This window comes from Sus scrofa, chromosome 15 (assembly GCF_054392235.1).
Source record: "Sus scrofa isolate SSC_HxYL_T2T_F1_AM1 chromosome 15, Sscrofa_HxYL_maternal_Yorkshire_Landrace_v2.0, whole genome shotgun sequence".
NCBI classification, from domain to species: Eukaryota; Metazoa; Chordata; class Mammalia; order Artiodactyla; family Suidae; genus Sus; species Sus scrofa.
In genome coordinates this window covers 115,847,022-115,864,037 of record NC_139397.1, presented here as the reverse complement: position 1 = coordinate 115,864,037, position 17,016 = coordinate 115,847,022, and the positions used below count along the sequence as shown (strand labels likewise).

At 38.6% G+C, this 17,016-nt stretch overlaps 1 protein-coding gene and 1 long non-coding RNA gene across 7 annotated transcripts in view; one reads left to right on the top strand and one right to left on the bottom strand.

Moving 5' to 3' along the window:
• RFTN2 (raftlin family member 2) overlaps window positions 1-17,016 on the top strand; it is a 70,462-nt gene that overhangs the window by 12,814 nt on the left and 40,632 nt on the right. For 3 of the 4 annotated variants that reach the window (XR_014830067.1, XR_014830068.1, XM_021075725.2), the window contains exons 2-5: window positions 4,726-4,909; window positions 7,364-7,478; window positions 12,732-13,011; window positions 15,687-15,890. Coding sequence is in view for 2 of the 4 variants with exons in the window: in XM_021075725.2 (XP_020931384.2) it covers window positions 4,726-4,909; window positions 7,364-7,478; window positions 12,732-13,011; window positions 15,687-15,890 (783 nt within the window). In the remaining 2 variants the exon portion in view is untranslated. The remainder of the gene's footprint in view (window positions 1-4,725; window positions 4,910-7,363; window positions 7,479-12,731; window positions 13,012-15,686; window positions 15,891-17,016) is intronic. The other variant, XM_085000299.1, reaches the window with a different exon arrangement.
• The window catches only part of LOC110257079 (uncharacterized), a 59,122-nt gene that overhangs the window by 16,138 nt on the left and 25,968 nt on the right, over window positions 1-17,016 (bottom strand). For all 3 annotated transcript variants that reach the window (XR_014830071.1, XR_002339300.2, XR_014830070.1), the window contains one exon: window positions 15,423-15,502. This is a non-coding gene — a long non-coding RNA (uncharacterized LOC110257079). The remainder of the gene's footprint in view (window positions 1-15,422; window positions 15,503-17,016) is intronic.

Below are 17,016 nucleotides of genomic sequence, written 5' to 3'. Positions count from 1 at the left end.
GAATGGGAGAAAATAAAATATCTTGAATATATAAACTCCCTCCTACAACTCAACAACAGCAACAAAACCAATTTAAAAATGGGCAGGAGTTCTCTGTGGCCTAGTGATTAAGAACACAGCATTGTCACTGCTGTGGCTCAGGTTTGATCCCTGGTCTGCAAACTTCCATATGCCACATGCACAGCCAAAATAATATATGGGCAGAGGGCTTAAATAGACATTTCTCAAAAAATGATATACTCATTGCCAACAAGCATATGAATAGAAGCTCAACATCACAAATACTTAGGGAAATGCCAATCAAAACCACAATGAAATATCATCTATCTTATTGCCATCAGGATGGCTAATATTAAAAATATATATATATATATTAATGTTGACAAGGATGAAGAGAAATTAGAACACTTGTGCACTGTTGATGGGAATGTAAAAGGGTGTATCCTCTATGGAAAACAGTATGGCCACTCCTCAAATAATTGAAATAGAACTGCAGCAAATCCAGCAATCACACTCATGGGTATATATCCAAAAGAATTGAAAGCAGGATCTCAAAGAGATATTTGCATATCCATGTTCATGGCAGCACTATTCACAATAGCCAAGAAGAGAAATCAGCTCAAATGTCCATTGATAGATGAAAAGATAAACAAAATGTGGTATATATACAGTGGAATCTTATTCAGCCTTAAAAAGGAAGATGAACTTCATTCATGTTATAGCATGTGAATGAAGTGAAAAGACAATATAATAAGTGAAATAAGCCAGTCACAAAAAGAGAAATATTATATGATTCTACTCAGATGAAGTATCTGAGTAGTTAAACTCTTAGAAAAATCTCTAAGCCAAGTGGCTAGGGGGAGAGGGAAAATAAGGAGTCACTTAATGGGTATAGCTTCAATTTTGCACCTTGAAAACATTCTGGAGATCTGTTGCACAACAATGTGAATATACTTAACACTATACTAAACTGTACAATTAAAAACAGTTATGGAGCTCCCGTCATGGCGCAGTGGTTAACGAATCCGACTAGGAACCATGAGGTTGCGGGTTCGGTCCCTGCCCTGGCTCAGTGGGTTAACAATCCGGCGTTGCCGTGAGCTGTGGTGTAGGTTGCAGACGCGGCTCGGATCCCGCGTTGCTGTGGCTCTGGCGTAGGCCAGTGGCTGCGGCTCCGATTAGACCCTTAGCCTGGGAACCTCCATATGCCGCAGGAGCGGCCCAAAGAAATAGCAAAAAAAAATTAAAAAATTAAAAAATAAATAAAATATATATTACATATTTAAATATGTACATGCATAATATATATGATCTTTGACATACATCCTTTTTATTGTCATAAAATATACATAACAAAATTTACCATCTTAACCACTTTTAAGTGTACAGTTCAGTGGCATTAAATACAAACACATCGCTGTGCAACCATCACTACTATCTATCTCCAGATAATAGATAATCTCTAATGATGAAGGTGGTATCATAGAACTAAAATAGTCTAACAATATTACTAACTGCTGAGCATCTGATGATAATGCAGGACAGTTGAAATATTTCAAATATTCTATGTTTATCAACAACTTAAGTGCCTCTTTGAACTCATTAATTGCCTTTTATGTGTTAGCTGCTGCACTAGCTCATCCTCTGGGTTGGTGGCAAGATCACAGAGAAAGCAGAGCATCAGGCTGCCTAAATTGCTCCGAACTCTAACCCAGGGCTCCAAGAGAGAGGACTTTTCACGACCCTGAGTTCTTGATTTCTGGGGTTTCCTTCCAAGTAATTGTGCCAGTGAGACCACATAGGACCTACAGTAACTCCAGCCAAATCAGTGAGAGATGCAAGGCCAGCCAGACCCAAAAACAGGCCCTCAAGCTCATTGTTTGTCTGTGGTACATCCTCTCCCAAATTTCTCTCCAAATTTCGCTCCAGTTACACCCAATGTAGCTCCACTGCTCACTATTTTTTACCTCAATGGCAGTGTGTTTTTTTTTTTTTTCCTCATTGTAATATCATTAACTTTAGGAATGTAAAGTGTGATGTGAAGCTAGAGACTTTTAAAGTGAATGTGACCTTTAGCTTTACCTGGTTGGATTCTCACTAGGTTCTTGACCACCCACATTTTTGTGATCAAATAGTAACAGTTTCACAACCCTGCCTGTGTGATCTCTCCTGTTGTGTCTCTCTCCTACCAGCCCTAGATAACCTGTTCCTTAATTTACTAACCTAACTTTTTAAAATTTATACTACCTAATCTTGATGGCTTTCCCTCCTTATGCAATAATTTCACCTCTTAGCTCCCCTTATGAACAGTATTTCCAGCTTAACATAATGACCTAACGAAAATGCTAGACATAGAAAGAGAAAAAGATGGGTTCCTAGCCCTTAAGGAATTCCCAGTCTAAGAGCAGAGACAAATACATGAATAAGTAACTATAAAATAGTCTGATAAGGGAAGTAAGAGAATGCACAGCACAGAGGAAAGAGTGATTAACTCGGGCTCAGGGAGTAGGAAAGGAAATGAAGGCCTGGTGGCATGAACAGCGTGCCAGGTGCAGGAACTCCAATAGTTCAGTCCTGCTGAAGCAAGACATACAAGAAAAAGGAGGATGAATAAGTTCATTTGTATGCTTTTTTTAGATTCCACATATAAGTGATATCATATGATGTTTGTCTCTTCCTGTCTGACTAACTTCTGGAAATAGTCTAAAATAAGGTTGTGATGATGTCTGTACAACTATAATATAATGAAATTCATTAAATTATTTTAAAACTTAAAAAATTTTAATTAAAAAAAAAAAAAGAAAAAGGACAACGGTGAAAGCTAAATAAGTAGGCAGAGGCCAGACTATGAAGGTTCTTTTGTATCATGCTAAGCATTTTCTCTTTCTACAATAAACAGTGAGATCCATGAAAAGACTAAAGTTTTCTTCAAAATTTTGTAGGATTAGAAGTTCCTGTGGTGGCTCAGCAGAAACGAACCCTACTAGTATCCGTGAGGACTCGGGTCCAATCCTTGGCCTCACTCAGTGGGTTAAGGATCCAGCATTGCTGTGGTATAGGTTGCAGACTGCGGCTCGGATCTGGCATTGCTGTGGCTGTGTTGTAGGCTGGCAACTGCAGCTCTGCACCCCTAGCCTGGGAAATTCCATATGCCGTGGGTGAGGCCCTAAAAAGACCAAAAAAAAAAAAAAAAAATGTAGGATATAGCTCTAAAAATAAATTTAGGCCGTGTTTCATTCCCTAATCTTAACAGCTTATTCTATTTTATATGTATTTTTTAGTTCCTTTGTTTGGAAATCAGGGTTGGTAGTTAAAATACTAAAAAAAAGTAAAACCAAATGAATCACAGAGTGATGGCCACACAACCAGGCAGAACTGGGTCCTTTTGAAATGAAATCCAGCTGTTTCTTCCAAAGCCAGGCCCATTCTCTTTGTTTTCATTCCCATTCATAATGATGAAACTGTATTGTGAATAGACTGGTTTAAATCCAAAAGAGGATGAAAATTTGAGTAAATGGATCCATTCTGGTTTATATAACCTTTCTCTGAGTGTCTTATTTTCATTTGAGAAGTTGGCATGAACCCACGTGAATGCACGTGGGAATTGGATGGATACTAATGTAAGTGGAAGTGAGGTTTCCTTTGACCCTTCTTCCTTGTCTGCTTTTAACCTCCTTCCTGTGCTCAGGCAGTTAGCAGCAGCTCTTTGCTGGATGCCACTGACAACGCTGACAAAAAGCCAACAGCCTGCCCTGCCCCTACCTGGAGTTAATTTCATACATTTAATGACTCAAGAAATAACCAAATTGCCGGTCTATTTCTAGATATTAATTCTTAGTTGTTTTCCGGATAATGAGAAATATTGTCATAGAAAATAATGGGGTTTTTTTTAATTAATACTACCAGAACGTTAAGAACATGTTCCCAAATAACACACCTTTTTCTTTTTACTAAAAACTACGGATTGTACTATTCTATAGTTTCTACAGAGTTGCCCTGCTTCAAAGGGATGGTTAAATTGCTTATCACTCTTGCCTTTAAATTTCCTCCACATTTGGAATTTTTACTTACTAAAAAAAAAAGAAGCCTTCTGGATACTTTTACTTTTTCAATTTTTTTTACTCAAGCATTTATATAAGTACCATAAGAAATCGAATTTTGAGTTTCCCAAAGAAACTTAAAACACAGTGTTTTTGAAGTGTAATTGTAAATAAAAGAACTTGACAATTCTTGCTTAACAGATAATATTTCTCCTATTTTTAATTTTTAGATTTGTATATCATTCTTAACAAATTATGCATTTCAGAAAGTAAAAATTAAAAAAAAGAAATTATGCATCTCATCTTACTCAGAATCATAAAAACGATTGACTCTTTAACCTAATACTGTTTCTCTTATTTATGTCTTCAATACCTATTAATGTAAATGTAGTCACTCAAATGAAATCCTAAAAAATAAAGCTGCCTTAATTGAAATATATATATGTATATATACTTCTACTTTAAGACATATTTGTAGTAATATATATTTACCAGTTCCTAATGTTACCTTTGCTTTTTTCTGAAAGTAATTTAGAAAATATATAATACATGTTAGTGTAACTCTATTTGAGATTAAATCATATGGATATGTTTCCTATTCATTAATATTATCACATGTAGATAGAAATAATGTACAATTCAACTTTGTGAATATGCAGACTTCTCTTTGCCTTTGATATTTCAGCTTCACCACATCCAGCAGTCATCAAGATAAATTCGATTCCGGATATAGTAACAAAAGTGGAAGACTACTATCTTAAAGGATATATTGTTGGGGCTATTCATCCTGTTATACAACCTATGGGGCAGCAAAAACACCTACCTGCAAGTTACCTGTACAGGGTGGTGCTATCACGCTTGAAATTAAGGTAAGCCTGCTGCTCAAGAAAAGTGTCATACTAAAAAGCTTTTGAAAGAGATGGTTTTCTTTGGCTAAAAGAAAATTAGAACAAAGTGATAGAGAATAAAGAACAATTAGAGGCTTTGGATTAAGGCACATTTTCCAACTGTTGAACCTGGATTGAGAGAAGGAAACTTGAATCTCCTTCCGTAAGACTCTTCATAGATTTTAGCTCCTTGCAAACATCCTGGATAAGGATGTCAGTGAACAAAGGAAAAGGCAAATAGACTCAAGAAGCTCCTGGGACCTCCTACAGCAACTTCAGCAGATGAGGGAGTAGCAATCAGCTACATCCTATTACTGGGCTAAAAGAGCTGCCTGGCCAAGTCCTCTTTCACTGAACCCTTTATTTATTTATTTATTTATTGCTTTTTAGGGCCACACCTGCGGCACATGGAAGATCCCAGGCTAGGGATAGAATCAAAGCTATAGCTGCTGGCCTATACCACAGTCACAGCAACGCCAGATCTGGGCCTCATCTGCAACCTACACCGCAGTTCATGGCAACGCCAGATCCTTAAACCCACTGAGGAGGCCAGGGATTGAACCTGCATCCTCATGGATCCTAGTTGGGTTCATTAACCACTGAGCCATGAAGGGAACTCCCATCACTGAGCACTTTTTGTTGTTTACTGTCCTATATGGTTTTATTAATAGTGGCACAGAAACTATCTCTACCTTCTAAATCTTTTACAGCAGAAAGTCCTACATGCCAAGTTCTCACAAACTGGATAGGTCTCTTATCAGTTTTGTCCTAAAAATAAGATGTAAAATCATCCATTTTAGGGTTTTTAAAACTTTTTAAAATAGCTGCTTTCGGAGTTCCTGTCGTGGCTCAGTGGTTAACAAATCCAACTAGGAACCATGAGGTTTCGTGTTCGATCCCTGGCCTTGCTCAGTGGGTTAAGGATCCGGCGTTGCCATGAGCTGTGATGTAGGTTGCAGACGTGGGTCGGATCCCGCGTTGCTGTGGCTCTGGCATGGGCTGGTGGCTACGGCTCCAATTAGACCCCTAGCCTGGGAATCTCCATATGCCGCGGGAGCGGCCCTAGAAAAGGCAAAAAGACAAAAAAAAAAAAAAAAAAAAAAAAAAAAAAAAACAAAAAACAGCTGCTTTCCCGAATAATACTGCAAACATTTTTGCCAGCCTAGCTTATACGTTTGATAGTATTCGAAATATGGTTGCTCTTTCCAATGAAGAATGAAAAAACCAAACCAATGTTCTTGATTAAAAATTTTATACAACTCTTTGGCTATAGCAAAATCATCTCAAAGACCAGGGTAAAAAACTGTATTTTTTCTCTCTCTCTCTCTCTCTTTTTTTTTTTTTTTCTTGGCCGCACCCACGGCATGTGAAAGTTGCCAGGCCAGGGATCTGAGCCATAGCTGCAACCTACACCACAGCTGTGGCAACTCTGGATCCTTAACCCACTGTGCAGGGCTGGGGATGGAACCCGCTCTGCCTCAGAGACAATGCTGGATCCCTAACCTGTTGCACCACAGCGGGAATTCCAACTGTATTTTCTCTTTATAGCAATGGATTTTAACTATGAAAGGGCTAAAAAGAGAAGGAAAAATCAAGTAAGAGGAAAAGAGAAGACAGGAAAATTAGAAAAAGGGGAGAGCTTTTAAAAATCCCAGATGTGCTTTTTAGGGAGACTGTCTGACAGGGCAGGTACAAGCTTCTTCAGCTTTCACTGTGACATGGAGCCTCATCACGTATTTACTAGTGAAAATATCTATTTGCTAATTCAAGCATTACTAAGTAGATATGCCATTTATCATGCACTAGCAATACTTATGTCCTAATTACAAATATTATAAACCATGTATAAATTATTTTTTCTTTTAGCACTGCTTCAGATAGATTTAGCAGTGCCCTGCCGAGACTAAGAATAAGCAAGGGTGACGATCATAAAAGAAGAAAAAAGGAAAAGGACAATATCTGTCCCCACTTAATTGGATTTTAACTTGTGCTTTTGTACAGTAATGAGGTATAACAATGATCTAAAATAATTTCTCATCAAACAGGCATGAAGCTTTTCTTCCATATTAAATTAGAAATTAAATTAATGAAGGTTTTGGAATTCCCTGGTGGCTTATTGGGTTAAGGACCAGGTATTGTCACTGCTGTGGCTTGGGTTCCATCCATGGCATGGGTTCCATCCCTGGCCCAGGAACTTTCACATGCTGTGGATATAGTCAAGAAAAAATTAATAGAGATTTTAATTACAAAAATCTGAATTAATAGAAGTTATTGTGTTTTTCCTATATTTTTACACAAGATAATCATTACGGTTAAAATAACAAAGAAAAGGGATTGTCTTGACCTTATTTGTGAGTTGCTCACTCATTTTCACATGAGCATATTAGCTGAAAATCAGCAATCTGCCTCCAACCATAAACATATTCTCTGTTACAGCACGAAGCATTCAACAGCTCCCAGTGGACAAAGACGCCCAAGGCTTGTGATTGAGGAATGTCCTTTAACTTATGAGACACAAACAAATGACTCAGCAAAAGAACTGATAGAAAAGGTACTAAAAGTATACATTTTCTCATAGGATATTGAGAAATATTTGGTATTACTTCGTCAATTTCCTTTCTCATTTTAAAAAGAACAGGAAAATGATAAGTGACTTATTCTACCACAATTTAAAACATATTGAATGGAAGCAGAATATAAATATATGTATGCCTGAGTCACTTTGCTGTATAGCAGAAATTGGCACAACATTGTAAATCAACTATACTTTAATTTTTTAAAAAAAGAAAGAAAAAAGAAAAGAAATAAAAATAAAAAAATATTGAAGCCCATATACCAAATTATATAGTTAAAAACAGAAACACAGGCCAGTGAAATAGAATGGAAATGCCACAGATAAATTTATACACATATAGGAAGTTTCATAACAAATCTAATTAAAATGGAGGAACAACCATTACTTAAGAAGTGCTGCTGGGAAAATGGGCAATAGTTCTGTAGAAAATAGAGTCCGCATGTTTCACAGGAAAAGGTAACTTTTTCAAGTGTAAAAAAATCAAAAAGAAAAAGAGTGGGAGTTCCTGTCATGGCGCAGCGGTTAATGAACCCAACTGGCATCCATGGGGACAAGGGTTTGATCCCTGGCCTCGCTCAGTGGGTTAAGGATCCGGCGTTGCGGTGAGCTGTGGTGTAGGTCTCAGACACAGCTCAGATCCCACATTGCTGTGGCTCTGACGTAGGCCAGCGGCTACAGCTCCGATTGGACCCCTAGCCTGGGAACCTGCAAATGCTTTGGGTTCAGCCCTAAAGAGACAAAAAAGAAAGAAAGAAAGAAAAAAGAGTGGACATGATTAATTCTAAAAAGATTGAGAATTTGAGTTTGAGTATATAAATATTACACTAGGAAATAAAAGACTCGGAGCAAATTCCCTGATGGCCTTGAAGTTAAGGCATTGTCACTGCTATGGCTCAGGTTCAATCCCTGGCCCGGGAGAACTTTCATATGCTACAAGTACAGTCAGAAAAAAAAAATTGGGAGTTCCCGTTGTGGCGCAGTGGTTAACGAATCCGACTAGGAACCATGAGGTTGCGGGTTCGGTCCCTGCCCTTGCTCAGTGGGTTAACGATCCGGCGTTGCCGTGAGCTGTGGTGTAGGTTGCAGACGCGGCTCGGATCCCGCGTTGCTGTGGCTCTGGCGTAGGCTGGCGGCTACAGCTCCGATTAGACCCCTAGCCTGGGAACCTCCATATGCCGCAGAAGCGGCCCAAAGAAATAGCAAAAAGACAAAAAAAAAAAAAAAAAAAAAAAAGAAAAAAAAAAATTGAACACTATATGTATATCAATTAAAGCCAAGGGAAAAAAATTTACATTCTTAAGTATTCTAAATTGACAGGATTTTATGGTGAAAGTGTTTTTTGGCCACACCCACGAATTACAGCCATTCCCAGGCCAGGAATTGAACCCTTATCACTGCAGTGTTCCAAGCCACAACAGTGCCAGTGCCAGATCCTTAACCTGCTGCACCACCAGGGAACTCCAAAAGCTGGGTTTTTTTTTGTTTTTTTTTAATCTTTGGTTTGTTGTTGTTGTTGTTTGGGGGTTTTATTTGTTTTCTTTCTGGTTGGTTTTTTTGGGGGTTTTTTTGTTTTTGTTTTTGTTTTGCTTTTTAGGGCCACACCCATGGCATATGGAGGTTCCCAGACTAGGGGTCGAATTGGAGCTGTAGCCGCTGGCCTACACCATAGCCAAAGCATTGTGGGATCCAAAAGCAACCTACACCACAGCTCATGGCAATGGTGGATACTTAACCCACTGATGGAGGCCAGGGATCAAACCCACATCCTCATGGATACTAACTGGATTCGTTTCCACTGAGCCACAACAAGAACTCCCTTATCTTTGGTTTTGGTTTTGATTTTGGTTTTGTTTTGTTTTTTTGACTGTGCTCCTGGTATGTGGAAGTTCTCAGTCCAGGGATCAAACCTGTGCCACAGCAGCAACCCAAACCACTGCAGTGACAGTGCTGGATGCTTAATCCACTGTACCACAAGGGAACTCCTTTTTTTAAAAAAGTTTGAGTTACATTGACATATGTGTAAGGTTTACTTTTATTTATTTACTTATTTATTTATTCTTTTTGACCATACCTTCAACATGTGGAAGTTCCCAGGCCAGGGACTGAACCTGCATCACAGCAGGACCCAAGCCACTGCAGTGACAACACTGGATCCTTAACCCACTGTGCCACAAGAGAACTCTTTTATTCAAGTGAGTACAGCCAAAAATCTAAGGCACTTCCTTTCAAATAAGCAACTGTGAAATTTGTTCACTGTTTCTATTGTCGTTCCCAAGCTTTAAATGACCGTGTGTAAGATTACCTATGGTCTGTGTATAGCCAGTTATAGCTGCTAATGATATTTTCTATTTAGATATAAAGTCACCATTCAATAAGATTTTTTAAGAACAGTCTTCGAAACTAGATTTTTATAAACAAGGTACACATACTGTTTACTACTACTATTCTGGGGGAAAAAAATTATTTCTGGGAATAAATCCACTTCAGAAACAAAAATGTAACTACTAATTTAGTCTTGCTAGATCAGCGTCAGAGCCCTTGTTTTTCATTTGACTTCCTGGACACAGTTAAAGGTCTATTTAAACAGGAAAGTACTGTTATTTCAGCAATTAGAGTAATGGTGTTATTTCATAAAGAGAAAGCTTCAGGAAACATAGCATGTGATATTTGACCACTGCCCCGTGTATGAACAAGAGCAATAGATGAGTGCCAAATAATATTTTTGAACTGACTGCCTTATATAAAGGGTTGATTGCTAAACAGCTAGATTTTAAGTCATTTTAACATTATGTCAATGTTTGCTCTTTTTTAAAATTAGGTTTACAAGTGAGTGTTTATCCCAGGATTTTTAAATAAAAATAGCATTAAAATATCAATCCTGGAGTTCCTGCTGTGACACAAAGGGATTGGCAGCATCTTTGCAGCACTGCTGCAGGTTCGATCCCCAGCCCAGCACAGGGGGTTGAAGAGTCCAAGTTGCTGTAACTGCAGTGTAGTTCACAACTGTGGCACGTATCTGTTCCCTGGCCTGGATATTCCATATGCCATGGGTCGGGGGTGGGGGGAAGTAAAAAAGGAAAAAACGTATATATTTATGTGTGTGTGTGTGCATGCGCGCATCAATCTTCCAGCGTTCCCTTGTGGCCTAGCAATCAAAGATTCAGCATTTTCACTGCTGTGGCTCAGGTTCAATTTCTGGCCTGGGAACTTTTGCATGCCGAGGACGTGGCAAAAAAAAAATCAATCTTCCAACTTAAAAAATGGAAAAGGCAGTAATACTCTATAGGTAAAACCTTTTCTAAAGAGAAATCCTTCTGCATTTTTTCACCCAAATCAACAAATAAGACCTGAGAAAGTACTGACAATAAATTTACCGGTGTCTACCTGACTCCTTACCACCTCCTTCTGTTCTCCCAGGACACCTGATATAAAGGACCATTTATGGTTATTTTTGAAGCCTCTTGCAGTGTCACAATCTCAATATTTTAATATATGGGAATAAGTAATATTATGTCAGCAGTGTTTGTCCTGGCTCCATACACCACACCCTCTGTCCTTCTCAGAAATCTCCTCATTCATCATCAGCTGGACAGTCACCCCCACTGATTAGACATTGCTGTCTGGTTTTGCCCTGCTTCTTTCTGGCCTCTTTCATTCCATTTTATTTCTGACTGTAGATGTTGGCACTTGCAACCTCCATCATAACTCTTTCTTCCCCTCCCAGGTAACATTTAAAACATTTAATTTAAATGTTTAAAACAGTGACCATATAAAAGACGTTGCTATTTCTTCATTTTAACTTATTTAACAAGTACTTATAGAGCACCTATAGGTACAAAACATTGCAATACAAAAATAAATAAGACCCAGTGCCTGCCCTCTAAAGACTTGTCGGTTTAACACAGGAGAGAGACGTGGACACAAAAAGAACAAAGAAATGATGCAAAAGCAGAGAAAAAGTGCTGGGTGTGAAAATAACCACTCTTAAGGTCTCAAATGGTTTCGTTGTTTTATGTCATGTGCTTCTGAATCCTGTTCTTAAACGAATAGGACTGAATCTAATCATGTGTATTTGGCCGAGAAAGGAGAAAAATAGCATCAAGATATAAGCAGATTAGAAAGCTTCTTAAGAGTGGTAGTATGGATTGGGTTTATGCATTATAGTACACGTATCTCAAGAATTAGCCTTTTCACATTTTTCTTTATCCACATCAAGCAAACAAGACTGTATATTTTTTGCTTTTAAATTAATGTCTCTTGGAGTTCCCTTCGTGGCTCAGCAGTTAAGAAACCTGACTAGGATCCATGAGGACGATCCCTGGCCTCGCTCAGTGGGTTAAGGATCTGGCAATGCCATAAGCTGTGATGTAGGCTGCAGACTCGGCTTGGATCTCGAGTTGCTATGGCTGTGGTGTAGGCTGGCAGTTGTAGCTTCGATTCCACTCCTAGCCTGGGAGCTTCCATATGCCACAGGTGCAGCACTAAAGAGCAGAAAATAGTAACAATAATAAAAATAAATTAATGTCTCTTAATTGGCACAACATTGTAAATCAACTATAATTTTAAGAATCACAAATTAAAGTCTCTTCTTTCTTATTAAGATGTATATGATAATGTTATTTTTGAAGATTTCGTGGAATAGTTTTAAATTTTGCTTCCATTGTTAGCAGAGCTGCAAAAAATCATGCTATAAAATTACTACTTCTTCCCAGATAACCTTTTGGAGAAAATATGATTCATGTTTTCACAATTTTAAAGTGTATTTGTTTTGTTTTTTGTTTTTTTTTTTAAGGTCACATCCACGGCATATGGAGGTTCCCAGGCTAGGGGTTGAAATGGAGCTATAGCTGATGGCCTGTGCCACAGCTACAGTGATGCCAGATCTGAGCTCCATCTTCGACCTACGCCACGGCTCATGTCATCGCCAGATCCTTAACTCACTGAGTGAAGCCAAGGATCAAACCCACAACCTCATGGTTCCTAGTCAGATTCGTTTCCGCTGCACCACTCGGGGAACACCCTAAAACGTATTAGTCCCATTTGAAGAAATCACGATAAAAGTGTGATGTGGTCTTAGGAGTGGTGCTATATTAGAGGTTATTTCCTTAATTACTGATCAATTTACTCCTTCTCTAATGGATTTCCTTAATAAGCCTCAAGGTTATTGATAAAGAAATCAATGCAAATGAAGTTTTATATTTTGTTCTATCATCTTTTTTTAAACTTCAGATTAATATAGCCGCTAAAAAAGGAATGAAATTTGTTGGATTCATATCACAGCATTGTCCACCCCTTAAATTCTGCAATGGAACCAACCATGATGGAGATATAGAATCAGCACTTCATGTGAGACACAGTTCAGAGGAAAACTGCAAAAGCTGGAATGAAGGCACATTCAGTGGGCAGTCATCTGAAAGTGGAATTGAAGAAGAACTGCATCATGAAAGTGGACAGTGTCAAATGGAACTAGACGGCAGCCCCAGTTTCTCTAAATCAAGAAAGGAAGAAGGTAATAGACAAGATGGTAGAAATAGAATGTATATTTGTTTAAATTTAGCCAAATTAAGTTTTCAAGTGCAGCTTTTATTTTTTACAAATATGAGGCAAAGTAAATCTCTAAAGATTATAAAGACTGAATAAACGAATATAACCTTGTCTTGATTTTTTTTTTTAATTGTTACAGCTGGAAATAAGTTAAGGCAGTTTTTCACCCCAGTTGTCCCTGACCTAGTCATACAATGCCATCCACATAACGAAACTTTGTGTTGAAAATTGGTTTCCATTTAGTCATACACCAACTCCTCTGTAAAACTGTGGATGATTCTGTAAAGAAAACTCTTCTAAGAGTTTGCTTCATGATGCAGCGGAAACAGATCCCGCATCTGAGGATGCAGGTTTGATACCTGGCCTTGCTCATGAGAATTCCGCATTGCTGTGAACTGTGGTGTAGGTCACAGACACAGCTCAGATCCCACATTGCTGTGGCTGTGGGATAGGCCAGCAATTGTAGCTCTGATTCAGCCCCTAGCCTGGGAACTTGCATATGCGGCTGGTGTGGCCCTAAAAAGCAAAGAAAAAAAAAAAAAAAACGGTGTGTGAGAATTTTAGTTTTGGCCTTTCCTATTTCGTGGATGGTTTTCACCTTTGAAGTTAATTGGCTTTGTTTGATCATTAATTAGAATATGAAAATGCACGTCATGATGAAACAATTAATATAACAAAAGTGCCTGCATCCTTAAATAACTTTCAACAATAGTTTTATTCTTCTTTGCCAACTAGCAAGTCTTCCCAAGAAATTGAGGGTATGTTTTCATGATTTTTGGACTAAGTTTCCTGATACCTTTATGGGCATGCTTTTAAAAGCACTAATAGAGAAAATCAAAGACAATGTACACCTTAGAGTTGAGAGTCTGGAATCAGACTGCCTCAGTATCTTTATAGAAAGGGAGGGTGTTGTGAGAAGTAGACACAAGATGTCTATGAAGTGTCTAGCCAGTGCCTAGCACAGAATAGGCTGTATTAAGATAGCTACTGTCAACTGATCAGTGTTGGTGCCAAGGCCACACACACTGGTGGCTTTGGCTTCCTGGGTCTTGGTGAGATTGCTCAATATTCACATGGACCCATTGGACCATAGTCGGCACAAACTCCTTAAGAAAGAACCCAGAGCATTCCCCAGTTCATCATCTCACCACCTCACAATCACCAGCACCTTCCTTTTTTTTTTTTTTTAATAGTTCCCTAACTAACAACCACCCTGATTTTCCTGCAGTGCAGCATAAAAAACTCTCCAAAGAGTTTTTGGAGCTGTGCACAGAGAGCTATGCACTATATTCCACTCCTTGCTACCTTTAAATTCCTGCTTGTTCGTATCCTGACTTTCACTAGATCAGGTGTTTATTCCTTAAGTTCCAAATCCAATATGCTAGCTCACTGAATCCTCAGTTTTTAGATTCTGCTCTCTGTTTAGGTTATTTTAAAATCCTATACTTTTGAAGTTCTCTTATGGCACAGTGGTTTAAGGATCCAATGTTGTCACTGCAGCAGCTTGATATAGCAGCTTGATGTGGGATCTCAGTTCCCAGACCAGGGATCAGACCCTGGCCGCAGCCGTGAAAGCACTGAGTCCTAACCACTAGGCCGCCAGATAACTTCCAAAATCTGTTTGTATTAATAACACTTCAAAAGCATAATGGTAAACAAGAAATCAACTTACAGATCGATATATATATATAAAATACCATTTTTTTGGACATTCCTGGGCCTGGGATTGAACCTGAGCCACAGCAGTGACAATGCCAAATCCTTAACTGCTAGACCACCAGGGAACTCCAATACGGTTTTTAATTTTTTTTTTTTTTTTTTTTTTTTTTTGCTTTTTGGGGCCAAACCCTCAGCATATGGAATTTCCCAGGGTGAGGGTCGAAGTGGAGCTGCAGCTGGCAGCCCACACCACAGCCACGGCAACACCATATCCAAGCCATATCTGTGACCTACACCACAGCTCACAGCAACGCTGGATCCTTAACCCCCTGAGCGAGACCAGGAATCGAACCCGAGTCCTCATGAATACTATTTGGGTTCATTACCACTGAGCCACAACAGGAACTCCCCACTTTTTAAAAAAGTTTTTAAAACTGCAAAACATCATTTACGGGTATAGAAATATGTATTAAAAGAATAAAAAAGGAGTTCCCACTGTGGCACAGTGGGATAAGAATCTAACTGCAGAGGCTTGGGTCACTGCAGAGGTGCAGGTTTGATTCCCAGCCCAGGACAATGGGTTAAAAGATCTGGCATTGCCAGAACTGCAGCATAGGTCACGGCTATGGCTCAGATTCAATCCCTGACCCAGGAACTTCCATATGCCGTGTGTGCAGTCATTAAAAATAAATAAATAAATAAAAGAAAAGAACTTACCAAATTCGCAGACGTTATTTCTGGAGAATAGAATTAGGGGAGATACATTGTAAGCTTCAACTCCTTCCATTTCTCATTTCCTAAAAAAAAATCAGAAGCAAACATAGCCCAATGTTAACAGAGCTGAGTGTGGGTAATTTTATTATTCTCTATGCTTGCCTGTATGCTTGACATTGCTCATGATTAACTTAAAAATTTATTTTGGGAATCTTTTAAAATTATATTTTTCCCCATTTTTTCTTCCTTCTGAATGCCTATCCTCAGATAACAAGTTGTATACAGTCTTCAATGTTTTTGATGATGAATCTACCTGCTGGACCTATCAGGAAGGCATCCTGTCAATGAAAGTAACAAGAAAAGGCTCGGTTGTTAGTACACTTGATGCCGATTGGCTGGAGTTAACTACATTTTATTATAAACAAGGCTTATCTTTAATTGATTCTTTTGTATGCTGGGAAACATCTAAAGGTAAGTTTTATATTATGATATATTAATATCTAAAGAATTTGACTTTGTGTCAAAGTTGTGGAAATGTTTTTGCCTCTAAAGTTTGTGGCTAAAAGGACAGAAATAGGAGCTCCCTGGTGGTTCAGTGGGTTAAGCATCTGGCATTGTTGCTGCTGTGGCTCAGGTTCAGTCCCTGGCCTGGGACCTACTACATGCTGTGAGTGTGACCAAAAAAAAAAGGGACAAAAATTATTCCTAAGAAAATATATTCCATGGAGTTTCCGTCGTGGCGCAGTGGTTAACGAATCCGACTAGGAACCATGAGGTTGCAGGTTCGATCCCTGGCCTTGCTCAGTGGGTTAACGATCCGGCGTTGCAGTGAGCTGTGGTGTAGGTTGCAGACGCGGCTCGGATCCTGCGTTGCTGTGGCTCTGGCGTAGGCCAGTGGCTACAGCTCCGATTCAACCCCTAGCCTGGGAACCTCCATATACCGCAGGAGCAGCCCAAAGAAATAGCAAAAAGACAAAAAAAAAAAAAAAATATATATATATATATATATATTCCAATTATTACCCAGCTTTAATTTAAAAACTTAACCATCCCGTGTGGTAGAATTATAATGTGCTGTTTACGGTTGAGTGTAACTATCAGGAATAGACAAACCACTATGTGATCAACTAGTAGGATTTCCCAAATAAGAGGTACCACAACAGTCCAGTTAGGATGCTTATGATGGCATTTGACAGTTTCTATCCAAATTTTTTACACTAGCACGGTTTTGGACAATACCAACCATGTATTCCAGTCTAAATCTAATTCTTCCTAAAATTTGTATAGAAAAATAAATTTTAGGAGTTCCCTCATTAGGGATCCAGTGTGGTCACTGCTCTGTCTCTAATTGCTACTGTGGTAGGAGTTCAATCCCCGGCCTAGGAACTTCTGTGTGCCTCAGGCACAGCCAAAAAAAAAAAAAGATATTGACCTATATTATTTATGCCTTCCCCTTATCTTTCATTTTCCTCTAGCCTTCTTTCAGTTACAATGGGATATGAAATCATTTGTCTACCACGAAAACAAACAAAACCTTCCAAAAATTATTTCTAAAAAAAAAGAAAAACAGATAGTAAGGAGATTGAAAAACTGCATT